The 23,556-nt window shown below is 43.9% G+C and overlaps 1 protein-coding gene across 5 annotated transcripts in view; it reads left to right on the top strand.

The window, feature by feature from the left end:
* The first annotated feature begins 4,674 nt into the window (after positions 1–4,674).
* The window catches only part of TP53BP2 (tumor protein p53 binding protein 2), a 47,828-nt gene continuing 28,946 nt past the window's right edge, over positions 4,675–23,556 (top strand). Inside the window, exon 1 of one of the 5 annotated variants that reach the window (XM_021299905.2) lies at positions 4,675–4,953. In XM_021299905.2, coding sequence (XP_021155580.1) covers positions 4,927–4,953 — 27 coding nt within the window. In that variant the 5' untranslated portion in view covers positions 4,675–4,926. Of the gene's footprint in view, positions 4,954–5,299; positions 5,611–18,545; positions 18,723–23,556 lie in introns of those variants that run through there. The other 4 variants (XM_065058563.1, XM_021299903.2, XM_021299904.2 and 1 more) reach the window with 4 other exon arrangements.

Raw genomic sequence — 23,556 nt, 5'->3', positions numbered from 1 at the left:
GAAGGGGATTACAGCTGAGGAGAGTCATTTCAGTTGCCAGACTCAGGCGTTTCTGAGAGAAGTAGCTTATCACCAGGAGAAAGGTATGTCTACTATATCGCTCCTCAATGCCTAAGAAAACCTTTACACTTAAAAAATTGGGCTTGATAGAAGCTGTAGCAAGCTACCATGTTTTAATTTAAAATTTACACCTGCTAAATGCTTCTTGATGTAGTCTTTTGAATGTGGCAGAGAAAAGGCTGTTGCTTTGGAAGCAGCCCCCGGGATAATACAGGATGTTCTAGCTGGTGTGGTTAGCAGATTCCTTTTAGGATTTCATGAACGTCAGTTGCAGACTTGGGTACTAATAAACTTTTTTTCTTTTCATTTGGGCAGTAGACTCTGTTGTTGTTGTATATTTTCCCCAAAACCATTTCCACTGTGAGGTCTGTAATCTGATATTTTTAAAACAAATTAAATAGTAAAAATGCAACATTAAATAGTGCCAATTAATTTAACAACTGTCAGAAGACAGCTGGTGGATTAGCAGAAATGTATGAAGGTGCTGGAGGTGTAAAACCATCAATTTTCTATAGCTATTATTTTTTTCTATAGCTACTTTTTTTCTTTTTGAGGTAATTTGGCACCCCTGACTAGTTGAAGCCTTTGCTTTGAATCACTGTCAGGAAAAGCCTTGAGCTGGAGACTAGCTGTATGAATTAGCTACCATAAGTTCAACATCGCTTGAAAGAATCCAAACTTGTGGAGCTGCTATGCTGTGCCCCAGCCTGTTTAGGTGAACAATTTTCTTGTCACTTTCCCTTTTTTATTTTTTTTTATTTTTTTTTATTACTATCCAGCAATGTCAATTCCAAAGCTTTCCCTTCTTTCTGCGCTCTTAAGCCATATCCCCTCAGAAACTAGAGCTCAGAAGTTTGACTTGGTGGAGTTTTACAGTAGGTGGCAGTGGACAGCAAATGTAACCCAGCTGGCCTGCTCATCCTAAACTGATGCTGTTGTGTTGATTTCTGGCAAACTTTATCTGAAATGACTGTCTTAGAAACAGTCTAAGAATCAGGTTCATCATCTTTTTGCGGAAGTATTAAAGGGGTTATTAAAATATAAAATGACTGGCAGGTACAGCTTTTAAAAAACTTATTACAAGGTGTTGCGAAAGCGATGTTGCCTGATATGTTGCCTGGTAATCCTGTGTTAGGACTGTAAAAAGAAGACTTGACTGGTCTGGAGGCAGTTCTAGGCAGGAGGGTAGGGAAGAGGATGAGAATTTACTGTTAAAATTGTTAAGATATGGCACTGAAGGAATTAACTGAAGTTTTGAAGTCCTAAGTAGTGTGCTGAAGGCATGAAATAACAGCAGTGTCTTCCCAGCTCCCCTTCCCCCATGCCATCATATGACAAGACTAATGGCAAGAAAAGATGATATTATTGATTTCTACTGATTATCATTTCCACTACTGTCTGTAATGTCTTCCTGCTGCTGCTAGTTTCTGCGGTTAAGATCAGGTAGACCTCTCATGGAGAGAAGAATTGCTCTGCTACATTTGTTTGGTGTGGAGTTTTTTCTTTACCCTTTTCTTGGACACTTTTCAAGCAATTCCATGAGTATTAACTTCCTCTGGACCCTTGCTGTGACTGCTTCTAGGGAACTGCATGTGGTCTTGGTCAACCGCCACGTGCTCTGGCCAAGCTGCCAAGAGTAGAGGGAACGAGGGAAGAGGTGCAGAGCTTCAGCTGCCTGTGCCATTGGCTCCAGATCCCGCAGATCTCATCTTGCCTTGCTGAGATAGCTCTGTACATGCAGGACTGAGAACTGTTGCCCCTTGCCAGTTCTGTGCATAACCTCCTGTTATCTCCAACTGTTGACACTCTGGAGATCGAACTTTTGGTCAGAAACCCCCCATGTGTTTCTTCCTGCTGTGGGGGGGAGCCATCTCCTCCCTGCTCATCAAACCAAATATCTTTCCTGTAATTTATAACCTGTCGTAGGAAACTCCTGTCATGCTTATCTAGTGAAATCATGTCTGAATTGTGGTAAGAGGCAGAAATGTGGCATGTTGTGGGGAATGTAAGAAATGCTGCTGAGATATGCACAGGTGTGAGTGGGTTTGACCATGCTTCACCTGCCAACCTGGCAAGTGTCGTCCCCTCTGCTGTCATCTAAGGTGCGTGGCCAGATGGCACCGAAAGCCCCCACCACAGAGCATGAGTCACAGAGCCCAGACAAAAACTGGAAAAAAATAGATGCCCCCCTTGAACCTTCATTTCCTTAGCAGGGATGGGGTTGTAGTTTTGTGCAGAAGATGTAAAAATTGTGCTGAAGAGTAAAAGTTGTGCCAACAGAGACTTCTGTGGGTTGACCCGTGAGAAGCATTCACTAGCAATATATAGATACCATGCACATAAGCATATCCAAAACCTCTTTTCTAGTTCTTTGCTTTTTTTTTTTTTTTTTTAAATTAAACTTTTATTTTACAGGCTTAGATTCAGTTTTGTTTTACAGACTTTGAAATAATTTGTGTCTGTATTTGGGACATACATCAAATGATCATACGCCTTATTTTATCCCTTACTAGCTAGATGCTCCTGAAAATTGAGTTTTATAGAGGAACTTTGGTTCTCCATTGGCATGTGCTTTGACCTGTAACATTTTTATTTTGTAAAATAAATGGAAAGTTTGAGTTGAAAAAATACCAAATGAAAACTGGGGTTATAAACCTTCTGTGGGGAGGTTGAGCAATATGACCGAGCAGTGGAGAAGGGAGCCACATGTGAATCGGGGCCATGAGAAGGAGTTGTTATTTAGTGTATATTCCACTAGTGACGTACAGGCGGTGTTCAGGAGCACGCCGGCGGGAGCAGCGACGCTGGGCTTTGCTCACGGTTGAGGGTGGGTGTTTCCAGTCCTCAAGCCACACACCCGCGCAGAGGCAAACCGGCGGCGGCTGCCGCTGCACGGAGGTGCGGGTTTGGCCCAGGAGAGCCGCTGCCCCCGGGACCACAGTGCCGGGAGGCGGCCGGGGGCAGCGGCGGCTCAGCCGGCGCGAAGGGTCACGGGGCGGGGCCGTGACGCCACGGTGTTGCCGGGAGACGGCGCGCTGTTTTCGTGAGGTACCCAATAGGTGTCGAGGAAGGTGATGTCATGCCGCCGCCGGCGCCTTCTCATTGGCCGGCCCTGGCGGCAGGGCGGGTACCGACGGGCGGGGCGAGGTCCACGGGAGCGGCGCCCCGTGGCGTGGGGCCCCGCAGCGCGGGAGAGCGGCTGCGGACTGCGCCGGGGATCACGCCGCCGGAGCCGCCTAAGCCGCCCCCTTGCTTGGAAGAAAAACGTACCGAGCGGAGCTAAAGCCGGTCACGGCCGCGGGGACGTGGCTGGGCTGCCCCGCCGGCTCGGTCTGCACCGCCTCTGCAGGTGGTTCTTCCGAAAGCGAAGCGCTCCCGGAGGTGTGAGCCGGGGGCGGGGAGACTTTGTACAGCAGGTTTAAGACAGATGCGTGGCACTTCTGGGACACGTTTTAAATATTGCTGCATTTCAAAGCACTGTAGGAAAAAAAAAGTGTCTTTTGTTCTTCATTGCTGTAATCAGACAACTACAGAAATATCTTTTGGCTCTTTTCTTAGCTTCCCCCACAGCTGCAAGACTGTTGTATTAAACAATACGTGATTATGGCATAGGAGTTCCTGGAGTTTTTATCAATGCTGTTTGTTTTTTGTTTTTTGTTTTTTTTTTTTTTTTTTTTTACTGCTATAGCGAGATGTATATATACAAATTAGATCTGTGTTTTGCTCTGCCTTCATCTGGGAACTTCTAATCCTCTTCCCCTTTATCCTTTTTAATTGCTGGGAAGATTTTAAGACGAATAGAGAAAACAGATGGAGATGGTTTTCCTGCAGGGAGAGCCCTGTAACAGTGCTGATTTATCATACTTCCCTTCTAAACCTTCCTTGAGCTTTTCAAGTGCTGCTGGCAAAGTACCTGGGTTTGAAATGTGTATCCTGCACTCTGGTTCAGGGAAAGGAAAACTTTTTTTTCCCTCCTCTTCAGTGGGTCTAAAAGATTTGTGGGGTAGTTTTTCGGAGAGACAAACTTTAATATGGGTCTCTAAGATTTGTTCTGGTATCTCAGCATTGTTCTGCGAGGTTTGACTTGGTCACTGTAGCTCGACTGCCAGGTCCAACTAGAAATAGCAAAAAAAAAAAAGTAAAACGTATCCCGAGCAGGGATGTAAAATCAGCCGCGTACACGGCGAGCTAAAAGGAGGTTATCGTTAGGACCATCGGGTTGAGGCGGCGGGGAAGGCAGAGGGCAGATCAGGCCAGGGGCGACTCCAGTGTTGAAGCCTGACCTTGGCCGGTCGCCTCCCGCCCGCGATTCCCCGCTGCCGATCCAGGGAAGCTCCCGGAGGGAGGGACCGGGGCTGCGTGTGCCACTGCCCTCTCTGGGCCCTCTATGTTTCGGAGGGATGTGCGTGGGGAGATGCCCCGTGGGGACTCACAGGTGTCTCGTATTACCACAGCTCCCCGCTGAATTCCGGACCTGGCCCGGGCCCCGCGGCGGGAGAGCTGACTCTCGTCACTCTGGCCGTGGAAGTTGAGCCTCTGGTCAGCCGGGACCCGGCGCCAAGTAGCGACTCCCCCGGCCGGGGGTAGGAGGCGGGCCGGCCCCTCCCGGGGGTGGGCGGCAGGCGGGGCCCGGCGGCTCCTCCTCGCCGGGCCGGGGTTAGTTTCGGAGCGGAGCCGGGGGTGACGGCAGCGGCGGGAGAGCGGTGCCCGGCGGGAACAAAGCGTAGAGCGGGCGGTCAGGTCGGGCTGAGCCGGGCGACTCCCGCAACAGGTCTGCCCGCGCGTCCCAGGGGCAGCGCAGGGCCTCCGCCTCCCGGGTCGCCGGTTCTCCCGCTCCGGGCGGCAGGGCCGGAACCGGCCGCCCCCATGCGGTTCGGCTCCAAGATGATGCCGGTGAGTCCTGGGGCGGGCAGGACCTTGGGTCTCGGCTCAGAGCGGAGCAGCGCGGGGGGCGGCGCTCGGGGGCCGCCCCCGGGGCGCGGAAAGTTGGAGCGGGGCAGTGGGAGGGAAAATGGATCCTGCGGACGTGGAGGGGGCCGAGAGGGCGACCCTCCTCCCCCTATCAGCCCTGTGCGGGCTCCGCGGCCGCGCCGGGGCTTCCCCTCCCCCTCCTTTTTTTTTTTTTTTTTTCCCCTTAGCTTTTTCTTTTCTTTCTCTTCTACGCCGGGATCAACTTGTTAGACGGGCCCGCTGGAACAGAGCCAGCGCAGGGGGAAGGAGGCCCGCGGGGCACCGCGGTGGGGCCGGGGGGAGGCGCTGGAGAGGGGCCCACAGCGCCCGGGACCTTCCCGCTTCGCCCCGCTCCTGGGGGGATCTAAGGCTGCCCCGCTGGGGTTGCTCGGTCCACTGCCCGCGGGGTAAACACGCACCTCCTCTCAATCCTGCGTTTTTATTTTTTTTAATGTTATGAAGTTCTTAAAGTTGCCTTGAAACGAGCCGCCTCGGCTGCTTCTGGGGGGTGGTGATGGTTGTGTTTTCGATTGCCTGGACTCCAGGAGCAAGATGGTGTCCATGTTGTTTGCGGTTCAAAGTGATGAGGAGCTCTCGGGGGTAGGTGTTCCCATCCTGGCCTCAGAGAATTTCAGTTGTTCGGGGCTCTGTGTGTGTTAAACCTGCCCTGCTCTGGGAGGTGTTTCTGTTTTAACACTTCAGAAGGAACAGGGAAGTGGTTTCAAAAGGGACAGGGAGGACCACCTCCTACTGGAGTTTTACCATTAATTTTAAAACTACACTTTTTCTGTTAGCTGAAGTTGAATGAAATATGCTTTCATTTCACAGCAGCTTTGCTTGGTTTTCAGCACAAAATATAAAGGTGATGACGTAAAATAACTCTGGTTTACTTAAAAAGTATGACTGACTCTGAATACCTGGTTTTACCAGCAGAGATGCCTCAGGAAATGCATAATCTGTTGTTCTGAGATACTCGAATACGTACAGAAAATCCCAGCAAGCTTAATACCTGCTTACTCCGAGCTGAGGGTGCTTTAAAATGTTCTCTCCCCCATCCTCCCCCGGGCTATACGGCCTGCCTTGCCGTGCTTCATACTGAGGAGCTTTACACGAATAGGTAGCCCTTTCAACAGCGCTCTTCTATTAAAGATTATTTGCACTTTAACTCTTCCAGGAGCTGGCTGGAGCAAGTGAGGAAGGAGCTGTACTGGGAGGTGAAACTGAATCCGTTCTGGAAGTATATAGGTGTTTCAGGGATGCTTGTTTTGCTTTCTGTGCGAGGTTCTTCCTCTGCAATTAGGAGGGAACGAAGAGTGATAATTTGATCTTGCAGAGCACTAGAGAGGGCTGGGTGACTATTGCTGTAACTAATGAGGGAGGAACAGGGACAGAATATGAATCGAACTACAGATTAAATAGCCAATGTGTTGTGAAACTGTGGTGTTGTCTGCCTATGAAAACTTAGAAAAACAAGCAGTAAATATAATGAGGTGTTCAACCCATGTCAAAGCCAAGCTAGGTAAGCACCCTCATATAACAGCAAAATCTCCAGTGGATGTTATTGCTGGGCAGTTCCTTGTCACTGAGTTCAAATAGAGGAGAAAACAAGCAGGAGCAGTCTTATCCCATCAGCGTTTGCAGGTGACAAGTTCTGGAGTATGCATTGCCCTGGTGGCTCAGACTTTTCTTTGGCTGATGATTCAACTCATTAGTGATTCTGGTTTTTAACCCATAAATAAAGGGATGGACACAGCCTTTTCACTTTGTGTTTACTGTGAATAATGAATTATTCGTGAGGGTTGAATGTGGCTAAAGGAATTAAAAATACTGTGAGTATTAGAATTTTAATTCACCTTAAGAAAACCCCAACAAAAACAGGATTCTGAGTTTTAATATAATCTTCAGAGGGAGATGTCCAACAGTTATATTAAACAGTGGAAAAGGGTGTTAAAAAAAGTGCTGTGGTCCATTTGCTGTAGGGCAAATAAACAGCCACTTTGAAAACATTTTATAGTAAATACACTAATGTGGATGTGAATATAAAAGCACGGAAAATGCAGTGCCAAAAGTAATTCTTACTGTTTCTCTTTCTATAAGTATTTCTACAGATTTCCTCATTTATTTCTTCCTTTCTCCTACTTGCCCCTGCTCCGCCCCCGCCCCAAATTCTCATTTCTCTTTATAAAAAGAGGTTGAAAGAGTTTGGGGTGGGGAAGAGAATGAAGGCTTGAAGAAAGTCAGGAGAGAGCAGGTCATCCAAGTATCTTTTATTTATTACGCACTAATGAGGTGTTCATGGACTTGAGTATCTTGATCTGCATTGTTTGAAGGAGAAGAAGTAGGCTGGCCATAAAGTACCTGCAAAATTTGTTTCTTACAGTGTTTCTTCCCCACCCTCCAAATAGAATTGACTGTATAAGACTTCTAGGTCTCTGCTTGAGGTCCATCTCTGCTCCAGAAGGTAGCATGGACATGGGATTAAAGAACACTGGAGGATGTCTTGGGACCCCGAGTGGGGAGCACGGACAGTGTGAGCCCAGCCAGGAATTCACCCCTGAGGACCTGCCAGTGAAAAGCCTGGAAACCGCTGTAGCAGCAAAACTATTCCTGCTCTTGAGAGACTACCCTGAAATGGGAATGTTTTCCTTGCGGTGATGACAGATAGGAGCTAAACTGCTGCTGTAACCATATGTCAGGACAGTGTGATACAAAGTAATTTGTGTGTAGCTGTGTTGATGAAGGTAATAACAGGGTTAATGCTGGTGAGCTGTGTGAAGTTGTCTCACCTTTCATCTGTGGAGGCTTGTGGGAGTGTGACTGGTACTGTTAAGTAGTGAAAAGGAGTTGGAAACACTTACAAAAATAGCATATCTTTCTGCAGCATAATTGGGCTCTCTCCCTTATTTTACATCATTACCCTAAAGATCAGCATGTATTGAGAAATAATTTGCATCATTATGCATACCAGATAAATGGCTTTATGAACCTAGTAGGTGGTAACACAGATTCAGCTACCCTGTAATGCCCAGTGAAGTTTTTGGATCAAAATGCCTTGATGGTCTAGGGTCCATTTTGTCTTATGTACAATAGTTACTGGGAGCCTCCTTGAAATCAAGGTTGATCCAGATAGGCAGTTATGCTGTTGGGCTTAGGGACTAACTTGGAAAACTAGTGAGTGCTTAAATTTCTGAATTAGTTTTGCCTTCTATCATCAGAAATGGCTTAAATTTCTGAAACTGAAGTTTCCTGATAACTGTGTGTTCTTTTCTAACTCTAAGTATAGTGCTGCAACTTTGATAGTATATGGAGTAGTGCTTTCCTTCTAAAGTCTGAGTGCCTTCTTCCAAGTGGTCTTCTCTGAGCTCTTAAGTCTAGTGAGCACTGGGCTTGAAGTACATTATTTCATTGCAGAATACTCGCTACTTTGTGGATGTGTGTTTTTTTTTAAGATGTGTTTTTTAATGTTTAAGAAAACCCCTCTACAATTGAAGTTGTTTTGCTTGCTCCTTTAGACAGTTAATTGGAATTGCCACGTGGATTCTGAAATAATGTTGTCGTAGCCTATCTTAGGCAGTTTTCTTGTGGAACACTTTTGCTGCTTAATTAAAGAAATTGTAACAGAAATGAATCACTTGTGCTTTGTAAGACCAGCTATAAGTTTATAAACAGGCACCCTTCCCCCCTATGGTTGAACAACTTATGATGCCAATAGGTGATCTGTAGGATATCAACCCCTGTTCCCTGTAGTTTTTTAATTATTTACGCTCTGATCTGGTTTATCAAGTCATTGACACTGTTATTCTCGTCTGCCTCCATGGATTTCAGTGCATGAATGGGACTTCAGACTGTGAGCTCTTCCGAGCACATGCTTCATGTCTTCATCTGTTTGAAATATTTAGTATCTGCTGTGTGTTCTTTTAACTAAATTTCCATCTAATGTTACCTGAAAGTTTGAATATTGTGATTGTATTCAAACGTTTTAATGTGGAATTCAGTTTGTCTAGACCGCTGAATACAGCTTAGGTGATTATTTTGCTGAGCTTTCTTACCTCTAGACTTCTAGCTCTTACACTTCTCTTCTAGACTGTGACCAGTCATTATATTCAATAGGAAATACTACCTTGAGGTTCCCAGAGTACCTTTATTTCCCCCTCTTTCAATTCGTTACAACAAGGTCTTTTTTGCTGTCCCATGAATAATTGTTCCAGGGTTAGTTTTAGATGCATTTACTTTCTCAGATGACCTTTTTTAATACCTTAGCCCCCCATCTGCAATTTGTGTTCTATTACGCTGCAGTATGTTAAATAACTTTGTTTCTTTGTGTGGCTTTTATCAGACGTGGGGGAAGGGCAATATTACAAATTCATACCAGATCAAGCTGTAGAGGCCATGGGAATAGCTAATTATGCTGCTTCAGATCTATTCAACAGTTCAGTGTTTGCCTTGTGGGGCCCTTGCGTTTACTGTTTCAAGGGCTAGTATGCAGTGATGAAATTTAGGATGAGTGGATAATTCACAGGATTTCTTTAGTTTTTCTTCCTAGTGTTGCCAGATGGGATCTCCGCTTTATTAATGAGTGGGGTCTGCTTTGTGAGATTAATTTACATGCAAGTCAGTTGGACTTGAAAAGAGGCAGGTATAAAGGTTATTTCAGCAGAATCAACTAGCAGGATGGCAATGTGCCTAGTGTTCCTTTCAAATTATTGATTAAGAAACCGTCTTAAAAATGCTCGGTTTGTCTAGCCGCTGTCCTTGTTAGCAGTCTGCCTCGGGGACTCTCCTTTCGCTCCCACTGTGCGTGTTATTGAGCTTGTTTAATTCCGGGCAGAGTTGTGTCTTGCTGCCAAACAGTTTCTCTGGAGAGGGAGCTGGATAACCCCGAGGAGACTGACTTCAGCTGCTTCCCATGGCTTGGTGGCACAGCTGGAGGAGGACTTCTCCATTCCTTCCGTGGGGGCCCACTGATAACAAAGGAACCCCCGGATCCTGTTAGTCACTGGCCTTTTGACTTCCCATGAAGTGTAAATACTTACTTAATGCTCTGGAAACTGGAAGGTGCTCCTATTCAAAAGGTAACAAGCAGATAAAACTCTTCTCATTGCTCTCAGTTTTAGTATCTTTAGGCCTGGTTTCTCTCAGCTTAGTCACTTGTGAGTCAAACAAAGTCTTTTTGATCTTCAGTTCTCAAACGCTTGGATGGTAATTCTGTATAAAGGTCACTAGAAATCCTGGACATCATGTGAAGTATACTTAATTATCTTAGTCACTATTGCTTAACTGTTGTAGAGGTTTCAGGCTTTTCTGTGGAACATGAAAGACTTGAAACAGTGTTTAATATAGTGTTAGACAACTATTGCTGCTCTTTGGGATGAATGTTCATGGAGAGGGAACTGCAAGTGAATTGGGAAAAGAACCACAATCGTGATACTTATGATGCTGGACATGTTAAAAGGCAGAAACCAGTCTTATGCTTGCTTTTGCTATTTGCATTTTGTTAATCATTAATATTCTGGATCTTTCTGTTGGTGTTTTGAGTTAGTTGTGCGTGTGTCCTCGCCAGTTGTTTCGCCATAGCAATGGCATTACATGGATGTTGAACCTGGTTGTGTATAAAGGATGAGCCCTTTGGGTTTTGTTGCTGTTGTGTTAATACCAATAATTTTATTACTGAAATGGTAACGCTGTTTCTGTACCAACTTGTTCTATGCTTCAGTGATGATTCCAGGTCTTAATTGATATGTTCCTTTGATAGATGGCTGTGTGTAGTGCCCTAGTTTTTATTGGCACCTATTTTATTAGGGGAACACTTCTTGCCTTTTCGAATTCTTAAAAATCCTATTCTTGCATCCTTATTTCATCCTTTTGTGAAGTAAAGCATATACGTTTTAAAACCAAACATGTTCTGTATGGTTCTCTTGATTCAGGAAAACCTTTATATGCAATGTACCTGGCTTATAGTTGTGGTACCCAAACTCTGAAGTAAAAACATGGACACTTTCACATTGCTGGCTTGAAAGCTTCTGATGTTATTATTTTGAATTGTTTGATGTCAAACATCTCTCTTCTATAAAATACTAACTGCTATGGGTCAGAGCATTTAATGAAGGGAGTGGAAGCTGCAGGGAGGTTAAGCCACTTGTTGAAGGTCATGCAGCGAGTTGAGCCTGGGATTTGGGAGACCTGTAGAGTCAAACTGACGGGTACATTGTAGTGCAGCTGGAACAAGCCTGCCATATCCAAACACAAGTATCAAATGATCTTGCTTAAAGCACTTAGATTGCCTGCACCCCTACTTCTGTAGGGTTAATAATGAATGGGAGAGAACCTTGATGGTAGTTCATTCTGTTTTGTGCTTGAGAACAGTCCCCAAAAGAAGTACTTGTTCATAAATCCTTTACATGTGTGTAAAGTCAATGTTCCTGTTTCACTGTTTAAGGCATATCTTGGATATAAGAAGCAGCACATGGTGGTTTTTGTGGTTTTTGTTATGGGTTGGTTTTTTTTCCTCTCAAATAAGAGATCTTCCTTGTCTTATGATACCTTTATTTTGTGGGGCTTAAGTGCTTAAGGAGCAATTTAGAGCTAAGCTTAGCTTATTAGTTTTCTCTGTTGCAATGGTGTTAAATACTTTTGTTTCCTTAGATTGAAAGCTAAGGAAGAATCTCTGGAATTGTGTGCTTTTCTTACTGACAGTTTCCTTCTGTTATTTAGAAGAGAAAAATCCGTATTTTCTTAGATCTTCTTCAGTGGCTTCTTTTTTAATACTGATATTGTTACCCTGTTTGAGCTCTACGCTGCACCAAACCACCCGTGTGCTCTGGTGTCCAGTGGAGCAGAAGCCTGCGGGTCTGTGAACACGCTGCGGCCTTGCAGTGTGCCAGTAAGGAGCTGGAAGACCACATGCAAGTGCTGCTGTGGAGCATCCCCTTGCAGTCTCAAGGTGTGCAGGCTCGGCCTTTTGCAGGATGACTGTCCCCTTCTTGGGTTTCAGTAGCCACGAGCCTCTTCAGCAAGCCACACAGGGATCTCACCTCCCTAACCCTTAGTTTTGCCGGACAATGTTGAAGCTGTGCAAATTGGATGGGCTAGCAAATCACACATAAATGTGCAGGAAGGCTCTTATTCCCTGTAGCCAGGGTTCTTATTCAGCTGTTTCTGTCATACCTGTGCACAGTTATAACTTCGTGGCAATTTCCTTGCTGCTTGGGAGCAGTGGCTTGTCTGGTGTACTTTATTTTTAAAGTGTGTGCAAGCACCTTTTTTCGTCCTACACAAGTGATATGCTGCCCTGAATGCAGAACCTCACCCAGATCAATATCTCAGCCATGCAGAGCAGTGATTGATGGCTCCTGCCCTGGTTTCTCCAGGAAAGCGAAACCCATTCCTGCCATCTTTGGGAATCCCAGGGCTGGCAAGACCTTTTAAAGTATGAGATTCCCAGAATTTCTTCTAGGTTCTCTGATCTCAACTGCGGTAAGACTCTGTGTGTTTGAACATAATGAAGTGCTCACGAAAAGCTGACATGGTGGGGAATGTGACTGATTTCTGCCTGTGAAAGAGGGAGGAAGGTGTCACGGGGTCGTGAAAGGCAGGGTGTGTGGGGGCCATGCAAAATACTCCAGACCTCCATGGAGAACGCCATGAAGCGCTCTGGTGAAATACCAAAAATGACAAAGTGACTCTGCTGTGGGTCATGTATGAGCCATGTTTCTGAAGAGCATTGCATACTTATCGTGCTGCCCCAAAGCCATGCTGTGCCTTCCAGCCTTTTGAGAACAAGTTTTACTACAGGGAAGGGTTTGTGTGGGAAAGCTATGGAAACAACACTGGATGCTGCTTTTCTCTGCATCGTTATTCCTGTGCTGTCGTACACAGTTCTTGCCCAGGAGGCCTTTCTGCAGTGTGGTTTCCCAGTGTTGCACAAAAACATTGTTATTTAGGGTGCTTCTCTTGTGAATAGCAGTTAGTGGGGTTGGGTTAGAGAAAAAGTTTTCTACCTCCAGGGTAGCAGAATGAGTGATGAAATAGTAATAGGCTGAGAGGAAAAATTTCTGGAGTTCTTGGGGTGAAAGAAATCTGTTGAGGAGCCCAGCATAACATAAATGTTCATTTGATTTAACTCTGTTTAGTTCATTTAAAATAGCTGTGACATTGCCTCAGTGACCACCATTTCACATGAGGCCATCTGTGAAGATCACTGTTGTGACTTTGGTGACAGTGTGGAGAACCACCCAGCACACCTGCTGCCTTGCTCTTGTGAACAGCTCTTCCTTCCTTGCCTTCTCGACTGGTGTGTCTTCACAAAGCCTGGTATTGTCTAGAGAGAGCTCTGGGGAGTGAGCGGTGCTTAAATAAAACCTGTCAGACAGCAATAACTGTACAATCTGCCACCCTTCTGCAGCTTCTGTTCTAGTAGCTGAATGTTTGCTGGTGAAAGTTAAAGCACGTAGAGCTCAATGTTACAGGAGCAAAGGTTCAATCAGGCAGGGTGCTTGGTGGGCTAGCGGGATGACTGGCAGGGCTAGATTTCTGCCCAGTTCTGCTGTACTGGGTAAGTTGTACCATCCCATTATAACGTGGTTGACTTGGACCATCTGACCATCCATTGCTTCCAGTGTTGGAATAGCGTTGCTGGTCACTTTTAACTTGCAAAATAACAAAAAAGATCCATCCGCTTTGGTGCGGAAGCTCAATGTGTGCTCTGTGCCAGTTGGAGGTAGTATAATATTCTTGGGTATCTGCACAGTTACTAATGACTTCCTGAGTGTTTGCAGCCCAGAGTGGTAGGACAAAAACCCTTTATGCCTTTGCCTAATATCTTCAGCTGTTGTCAAATAGATGTGATCACCAAGCATAGGAATTTTGTGCCGGTTGTCTTTGGCATTGCTGGTAGATGTGTTGCTTGCCTGCGCTGCTGTGCACAGTCTGCTTGTTCTTGGTGTACTGGCAGTCATCTGGGTCTGACAAGCACCTGGTGGCAGTCATCTGGGTCTACTGACAGCCCAGAAGGCCAGTCATATTTTGGGCTGCGTCAAAACCAGTGTGGCTGGCAGGTCGAGGGAGGTGATTCTGCCTCTCTGCTAATGTGACTCTCCACCTGGAGTTCTGTATCCAGGTCTAGAGCCCTTGGTACATGAAAGACATGGACCTGTTGGAGAGGGGCCAGAGGAGGCCACAGAAATGATCAGAGGGCTGGAACAGCTCTGCTGTGAGGACAGGCTGAGAGAGTTGGGGTTGTTCAGCCTGGAGGAGAGAAGGCTCTGGAGAGACCTTATTGCCACCTTTTAGTACTTGAAAGGGACCTGTAAGAAAGATGGGGACAGACTTTTTAGCAGGGTCTGTGATAGGACAAGGGGTGATGGTTTTACACTAAAAGATGAGAGATTCGGGCTAGATATAAGACAGAAATTCTTTGCAATGAGGGTGGTGAAACTCTGGCCCAGGTTGCCCAGAGAGGTGGTAGATGCCCCATCCCTGGAGACATTCCAGGCCAGGCTGGACGGGGCTCTGAGCAACCTGATCTGGGTGAAGATGTCTCTGCTCATTGCAGGGACTTTGGACCAGATGACCTTTCCAACCCACACTGTTCCATGTATCTATAATGAGGGTTGTTCTTCAGGGTACACTTCCCTTGCAGCAGGAGTGCGTTCACACCCAGAACCAGAGGTGAATGGGGAAGGGCTACCCTACTGCAAAGGTATGGTGTGACATGATACCTAATTAATTTAATAGTAGGATGCTACTCAAATGGATGGTTTTGTTCCTTTGGTTTCCATCCCCACCCAAAGCCACGTGTGTTTTGTAGCTTCCCCATGCATTTAGTAAGGAGTTTGATGGTTGGGAGGAAATGCTACCTACACTAAAGGCAAAAAACAACTAAAAGGCTTATGTGGTTAAAGGGATATGCCATGTGGCTGCATAATCAGACATAAGGGGGGGTGGGATTTGAGAAGAGCATGACTTGTCTGTGTCAGCTCACCATTTAGGTCAGCTAAGCTGTAGCAGTCAGATCCTACCTTACGCTCTCCTTAACCTTCATGTTGTCTTGAGAGGTGGTAATGGAGGGGAATTTCTGCACTGTATTTGGGTATTCTCATTCATTGCGAGGATTAAGTTGAACTAACAGAAACACACATTTATCCTGGTGAGACTGAGAAGGTCATGTAGCAGGAAGCCTTTGCTTCTTGGAGGCAAGTATATAGGAAGCCCGAGCTGACCTTGAAAGCAGTGAAGCATGCAGACTGTTGTGCTGTGTAGTCTGAAATTCCTGTTTGGTGTTTTTTTCTTCTTTGGTTGTCCTGAAGGTACATGGCTGAACAGCATGTTCTGAGTGTGCAGTGTAAAGGAGATGTCAGCCTGTGGTGTGCTAAATTGCCCCTGAATTTTACATTGTTGTACGTGCTTTAGGATACCAGACTGATCGTGCTGTATCACAGTGTAACCTGTGACTTTGCCCACACTGGAATTACCCATGTGGTTAAACGTGTCGTTGTTTCAGGAGCCAGAAATGGTGTGTCCTCTGACCTACCTGTGCATGTCATGAGCATTTTGGTTTGTCATAGATCTGCTTCATGGCAGTAGAACACAGATTTTGGCAGCTGTTTTCCTGCAGGAGTGACTAATGTGATGGAAGGAGAACTGTTTTCAAAAGTGTTTGGCACTGAGCTCTATGAAGTTGCTGGAATTGGAGGAAACCAGTGTTCTATTCTTCTTTATTTCTGACTTGCTACATGATTGTTTTATGTTGCTATTAAATCACAAAGCTGCTGCTCTCTTCTTATTCTTGACTAGACATTGACTCAGGAAAAAAAAATCCTCTTTTCTACTTCAATACTCTGCCTCCCGCATGGGAGCTCCCAGGGGCACAGCCCCCTGTTGCCACTAAGTAGAAGGTAACACATTTGCTTGATGCATGAGTCAGGCACTTGTTGCATGGTAAATGTGGATTTAACTTTCACGTTCTGGTGTGCTGAGGTCAAGTGTTTTCTGGTGTGAATGTCGATGGTCTTTTTATTGGCGAGATTATTATATGTTGGCTGGAAAAGCAGAAAATGAGTATTTTTAAACCCAGTAAAGAGTTGGTATCTTAGGCAGTGGGTGGTGTGATGTGGGTGGTGTAGGTGCCAATTTACTGTGATAGCCTGTTTTGTTTAGGCGTGGGTTGTGTTAAATACGCTTTCATCCCTGGTGCAGGTGTAATGTTGCTTTTCTCCGTGAAGGGACCTGGCTTGTACAAAATCTTTTTTGATTACCAGGAAAAATACTGGCCTGCCTTTTCATTGTAAGAATATACATGCATCTTAAGGGACTATTTTGAGAGGTGTAATTCTTGAGTGTCCTGACAGGCAGCACTTGGTGTGGCTTTTTATTGGCCTCTAGCTGTCTAGGAAGTTAAGAGAACAGTAACACTTACTCCCAGTGGGGGGATGCAAAGCTCCAGAGCAGCAAGAGCAGTTTAGTTTATTTTTTATTTTCCTTTAGTTTTTGTTTTGTTTTGTTTTTTTTTTTTTTAGTACAGACACTACCTCTGGGTTTGATGCAAATACAGAAAATTGAGATGATTCTGGTTTAAGGTTGAATTCGTAACCTCACTCATTCTGCTTGGATGTTGCCTTGACTTTAGGCTCTGGTTAGGTGCAGTGTGTGTTGTGATACTGAAGAATGGGAGGAGGAGCAACTGTAAACCCCTGTGGATGTGTTACCTATTGTAAGAAATTTTTATCTGCCTGGAAGTAATACTAAATGCTTTCTTCTTGTGTACGAAGTGTTTATAACCCTGTGCTGAAGGCAGAAGGTGAGGGGGTGTCTGCCTAAAGGGGCAAGCCTCCCAAGACCCCGTTCTCCTTCGCTGACTCCAGGAGGAGGAGCAAGCTTCAAGTAGGACACCAACAGTACAAGACCAAACACCATGTGTAGGCTTGCTTTTCTGCCAGTCAACTTGCAGCAGGTTTTGGTGGAAGCGTTCAACAGTGGAGAAGCAGTGGCTCTAAGGATCCACAAGGAAGGATTTGGGGAGAAGGGGGGAGAGTACTTGGGGGGGTGGGGGGCGGTAACGTGTGAAGGAGAGGAACTTCACAGATGGCAGTGGGAGGCGATCTATGAACATGCTGCTATGTGGTAGTCAGGGTTTGTTTACCCTTAATTCTTGCAGTTGTTTAACTACATTGGTGCAAGTGTGGATTTCAGGTCTGAGCAGAATGAGCTGTACATGTGTTGGCAAATGTGGGTGCTCAGTAAAAGGCTGTGGTTTCCCATATACGTTACTGAAACAGATTTAGTTTATATATCTTAAAACCCAAACAAACCGGCCTGTATATTTTTAGAACATTGGGGGATGAACTAGGTGACCTTTGAAGGTCTCTTCCAAGCCAAACTATTCCGTGATTCTACTTAATGCTGATGTTACAATAGGTACCCACAGTGCAAAAGTACAAGTGGCTTCAAAAGCCACATTTGATTTGAGACGTTCTTGCCTTAAGTGGTATGTGGGAGCTCAACCAAGGAGCGTGGAGTGTTTTGCTCCAGTGCTTAGTGTTCATCCAAAATAGTGAGCTTCATTTGCATGGACCTGTCTGACGTCTGACTTATGGGAGAACTTTTGCTCTCTTCCTGTGTATGAGAATGACTGAAGAAAAACATCAAGTCGGAAAATGTAACTTGGGTTCAAAGTAAAAGTCTTTTGTTTGGAAAGCTCTCTTCTCAATGTCTTTGTGTGTAATACTCTACTGAAAGCAGGGGGGATGTAGGTTAGGAATCCTGTATTTGCCAGTTCTGAGCTATGCCTGACAGATCTCACAAAATCAAGGTGGCTAAACTAAGGTGATGATTTTCTATAAGGTTTGGCAGGAGGACTGTAATCGCATCTTCCACATTTTGAAGTCTGAAGTGAAGCACTGAGTTCTGTCTTTGAGGCTGCAGTCTCTGAAGCAGGAGGGTTGCAAACCTGCATCCGTGAATTTTGGATGGTAACAATGCTTTGGCCAGAACTTGGACTGTTTTCCTCTCAGCTCTTGGGATTCCACTAATGATGGGATGATTCAGATGCATGCCTGATAATGAGACATAATGTGGCGTTTGGGGCTGTAGTGTTTGCCCAGTTTAACTAGTATATACCAAAAGCAGATGGCTTTCATTCTGTTCTCTCTACATTAAGGATTAGAGGGAGGGAAAAAAGGAAGGGAAGGGGAAAGTTTCCTCATTGCTGTTTCCAGCTTTTTTTCCCCGTCTATCCAGAAGTGCACATAGATGTATGTTGTATTTTAAGTCCTAGAAAAAACTGACCTTTTTACCAAAGGTAAAACACGGATGTATAATAAATTTGTCTTTAAAATAATCTATACAAACAGAAACTAACATGCCTTTGAGAGTAAAGACTCGGTCTTGTTTTCTCCTGTGATACAATTGAAAGGGAAAAGGGCTGTACTTTATATAGACTGGGAATAATCTGAACAATCCCACGGTGCTTCCTACTGTACTCCACCTACCTTGCATCATAACTTCCTTTCTCATATTTATGGCCAAAAGCCAGTACAATAGAAACTGAGCAGTGTGTGTGTGGCGGGTGAGACAGCCAGAACTGAACTTCGTGCATTTGGGTGTGGCTATAGGCAAATACTAAACTTTACTCTGCGTTTCTGTTGAGCGTGGCTTCATTGAACAGCTGGATATAAAAAGGATCGGGGATAGCAATCATCCTGTGGGCATATCTTCTAGTAAGTCTGTTATAATATTTTGCTTACCTTAATCTTTTGCTTACCTTAATCCTCAGTCAGCTACAGTAAGCAAAGATATTGCCTACTGAAGGACTATTTTCAGGTTCTGAGAAACCTGATGTTAAAGAATCACTGAATTACTTCATTATTGTGGTATACTCTGCATTAAATGAAGAGCTGTAACTGGGCACCAGTTCAGAATGCTGCTTAACAGAACAGGAAAATGTGCTGTTGTGCAGGCTGTCTTCTGTTATTTAGAAAGTTGCATCAAGTCAGCAAAAATATCTATTTTAGCAGCTGATTTCTTCATGACTATCTGGGAAGGTGCAGCATCAGTGTTCCCACTAGGTAAGATGCAAAATGTCCATTAAAAACTCATTGTTTGGAGAGGTTTTAGATTTATCAGGGAAGACTCATTTGTGGTTAAAACTGTGGGTATTGGGTCTGTGGGTGGAAGCAGTTATTTCTCATTTCTGTCACCTCTACTTGAAATCTGATAGTTACTCTGTTCTAAAAATTCTACTTGCTAGTTTTTCAGCTAACTAAAATTAACTTCTAAAAAGATATTATAGTTCAGGATGTAAATTATATTGTTGTAGTTATTTTCCATCCCACACAGTGTTTAAAAAAAGCTATTTGGCATATTTGTGAAATCTGTATTGATGTGTATTGCTGCTGTGTAACCACACTGTGTAGAAAAGTCATTGTAGGGCATGTTATGAGCCCCTTTTTGGAGCACATCAGGTGTAGATGCTCTCCATGTTGTAGGAAGATACATTGCCTATATTGAACAATTTGCAGAGTAATATTATAGGTATAACTCAGATAACAATAGAGATACTGCACAGCATTGCCTTGACCACCTTAAGAGTGACTTTTAATGCCTCCTTAAAAATGAGGGCTAAGAAAATTTGTAATGCAAGCTAAGACCATTACTTAGCTGTCTTATGGAAATGTAAAAACCCCCAACAGTTGTATTGTGTGGTTCAAGGGTATTAGGTTTCGATCTAAAATGCAGAGAATATGGAATGTGGTACAGAATGATATTATTAGCTCTAATGGAATGAATCAGAGTTTCCAGAGGCAGTGTTCTTATTTGGCTACCGAATAATGTTCTTGTCTATGTCGTTGCTTTCTTGTGTGCCTCAGTTTCCCTGCTTGTAAAGTATGAAACTGCTTGCTTGTGTCATGAATTCCTGGTCACATGATGCTTTGAAGATGAAAAATACTAATTGAATCAGTGCCACAGTTTGTGTTGTATGTTACATGCTGTGCAGGAAGACTACATAAAGAATTCAGCAACTGGTGCAAACCAGGGTTAAGGTGTATTTGTTGTTGTGTATTTGTGTGGGTTTTTTTGTGTGTGTATTTATTTATTGATTTTAAATAGGTACTTGGTTATAATCATCTTATAAGGGGCTGAGTTTTACCCCAGAAGATTGTTGTCTGTTGTGGAAGTTTTATTATCTAGATTAGTTACTTCACTAGAAACTGTAAGGGAGGGAAAAAGTATATTCATCCGTTAAACTCGGATAGTTTCAGTAATTAATGAAGTCCTTGTATTTTAATTTGCATCATGCACCATAATAGTTTTTCCTTGAATACTCGCATCCTGAATAATTGAATATTATTATATTTTAATTTGAAAATGTCAAATTTAACAGCCTTTTAATACCTGAGATGTGTGATACCAGTTCTATAATAAGTAAGGAGTAAGAGAAGTCTGAGCCCTACGGAAACATCATCAAAACTAAAAATTCAATTGCATTTCCATTTTTTCCCCTTTTATTCAATAATTGACATCATCTAGTCTAAGGAGAAGATTGATATGAGGTCTTTGATATGAAACTATACCTCATTGGAAGTATGTGAATTGTAAGGCATGTGTTTACTTGGGTTTGTATTCTGAACAGATTTGAGAGCTATTTGTGTGTGTTGTGTGGTTTGGAGGTTTTATTTGTTTGGTTTTTTGTAGTTGTTTGTTCATTTTGTTTTAAAAAAAAAAACGACAAAGCAGGACCCAAAACATAGTGTGGTCATAGCCCAGCCCTTTTGTAGAGCTAGCCATTCTTAAATGTTTTACTTTCAGTCAAAAACGTCTTTGCAGCTGTTGAGACGTGTTATTATGAGACCATTATTATAATATGTTGTATTTAATATTGATGTAATTATATGAAGTGACCCTGTTGATGAGCTTAGCAACAAGTGGGTCAGATTTGCAGGAAAATGTAAGGCTATTTGGGATTGATGTGCAGAAGAGAGATGGAGGATTAAAGCAAGTCACACGCCACTCTATAATTGATGCCTTATTCTGTCCTGTTTGGTTGCTTTTCTTGCTACGTTCTGTTCCTGGGCGTGTTACCATCCAGGCTTAGTGGCTGGAATTGGAGGTGATGCATAAGTAATATGGGTTAGAACAAAATGCTATATTTCATGCTGAGAGGACTCAAAGCTGGAATTCCTGCCAAGTTGGATTTTCTTAGATTTGTGTCTTAAGTGGCACCTATTTTTTGAGACATGAAGTCTTTCTTTAGGTTCTATACTCTGCCATTGAGTTGTTTGTAAGTCATAGATCGCAGTCGTTCTTTGCAAAAACTATCTCTTGCTTTAGCTCATGTGTCCTTGGTCATCCCTTTGTGTCCTTGGTGCATCCGATCGAACTGCCTCATTTGTGGTGGCTCCGTAACTGCAAACTTTTCTTTTTGAAGATGTAGCAGAGTCAGCTGAAATCTGTGAGGTGATTTTTTTAAAAGCAACTGTTTCAGAAGGTACGTCGTGCATCCCTGGTTTCTTGCAAGTGTGCCACAGTACTGGAACACTTTTATATTTTAAAGCCTCTGGTACTTATAAGCAGTGAGTACATCTTGGGGGTGAGGTGGGGAATGTGGGGGATATCTTTAGTTTAGAACTTAGGCACTGAACTCCTGTTTAAAAGTGCTCAGCCTGTATGCTGGGCATTCCTAAAACTCAATCTTTAAATCTCTAGGAGAGGAAAAAAAACCCTGGTCAAAGGCTATGTGGAATTGTCGGATATTTCAGTATTTGCCTGGATGCTGTATTTAAAAGAAGCGTTACATCTGACTGAGATTTGTCGTCTTCTTTTTTTTATCAAGTCTTTCATTATTATACTTGAAGCTGAATTTTTTGCATGTTGTTTTTTCTTTTTTCCTTCTATCTCAATTCATGGATGCGAATATACAGGGTGTTTCAAGAAGATGGACTCAATTTGAAATCGCCGTATCTCTGCAACCACTAACAAAACTCATCACTTTAAATGATGGGGCATTGGGGTTACTAAAAGATGACTAAAACTTGACAACTCATTAAACCATTTGTAAATTTTTGTGTAATTGTAATATGTTGCCATTGTGAAATATACTGCTTTGAAATTAGGTACATCTTTTTGAAACACCCTGTATACCTCTCTTAACTTCAGCTTCAGGGAGGAGCAAAAGACCACTTTGTGCTCAGGCTTGATGCAATCTACAGGATTCAAACTTCTGAACAAGATGCCACAAGAGTATTCTGGTTTCCTTTGTTTCTTGCTGCTGCATAGCGATCAAACAGCAATATAAACTGGCTGGTAAGGTGGTTAATAAATGTTGCATTTGAAACGCTGCCAGGGGAAGGATGATTTCTTGGCATCCCAGTGTGAGGTGGTGGAAGCCACGGCAGCCACCAAGCGTTATGAGCAGCGCCAAGAAGCCATAGCAGGCTTTTGGTTCACACCAGCTTTACCTTTTGCAGCCCTTTCCTGGGAGAGAGACATTTCTGTGATGGAAGCCCTCTGGCTAGTGCTTGCCCTGGGCTTCCCCAGGAGACCTCACAGATGTGCAGGCAGCTGTGCAGGCAGGGCTGGCTCCTTCCCTCTGCCCTGCAAGGTGATAAAAGTGACTGCAGTTTGAGTGGGAGAGGAGGGACACAAATGCTTAGAGGACTTCTGAATCATCCCTGGAGCTAAAGGGAAGTGGGATGAGGTATCTGTGAAGGTCATGTCAACTTCATAGCCTTCTAGTTGCTTTAGACTTTTTGTGGTATGCCTTGGGGGAATTGGCAGAGTGTGGTTGCCTTTTTTTATTCTTCCCCAGTTCCTAGAATACATGGGATAGAGGTAATGCAGACACTACAAAGTCTCAGAAATGACCCCCACACATCAGGTTTGAGTGCTCTTGGCTTAATGTATTAGTAATTATCCTGAGCATTGTGGATGGAAATGGCAAGTCGTGATCCCGTCTGTGTAGTTGTCTGTATTGGTAAATCCTAAGGATTAACAACTGGATATAAACAGGCATGCTGAAGAGTGAACGGCCCTGCTAGGGTCAAATTAGGTCTGCTTTGTGTATAATGCTGTGTTTTTTATAATTTTATCTTAATTCCCATCTGTGAGCTCATTTTAAAACTAACAAATGTTACTGCAGATACACAGCCTGTGTGATTTGGTGGTGTTCTGAGTATGAGGTTGTACAGCATTAAATGTGAAGTGTTGATATGTTTTATGTACCCGTATAAACCTGCTGTAAAGCTATTTGGGATCTTCTTATTTTATACTTTTCTGTCCCAATTCTTGTGATTAAGTGGTATTCTCACCTGGTTGCACATGGCATCCCTTACTGTTGACCTCCTCTAGAAAGCACCACATCTAAAAGACAGCACATTCAATGGCAAAAGATTAAAGCTGAGTATCAGAGTTCCTGCTTGGAAAGCTTTGTCTCTTAATTTAGGTCAGTACTTCAGTGTGCTGTGCTGTAAACTGTGACAAGAAATGGTGGGGGGATCTGAACGTTTTCCTAAGGATTACAGGCAGCCTTGAGCTCTCTTTCAGCAGACTTTTTCC

This window comes from Columba livia, chromosome 3, assembly GCF_036013475.1.
Source record: "Columba livia isolate bColLiv1 breed racing homer chromosome 3, bColLiv1.pat.W.v2, whole genome shotgun sequence".
Lineage (NCBI taxonomy): Eukaryota > Metazoa > Chordata > Aves > Columbiformes > Columbidae > Columba > Columba livia.
This window is presented reverse-complemented; position numbering and strand designations above follow the sequence as displayed.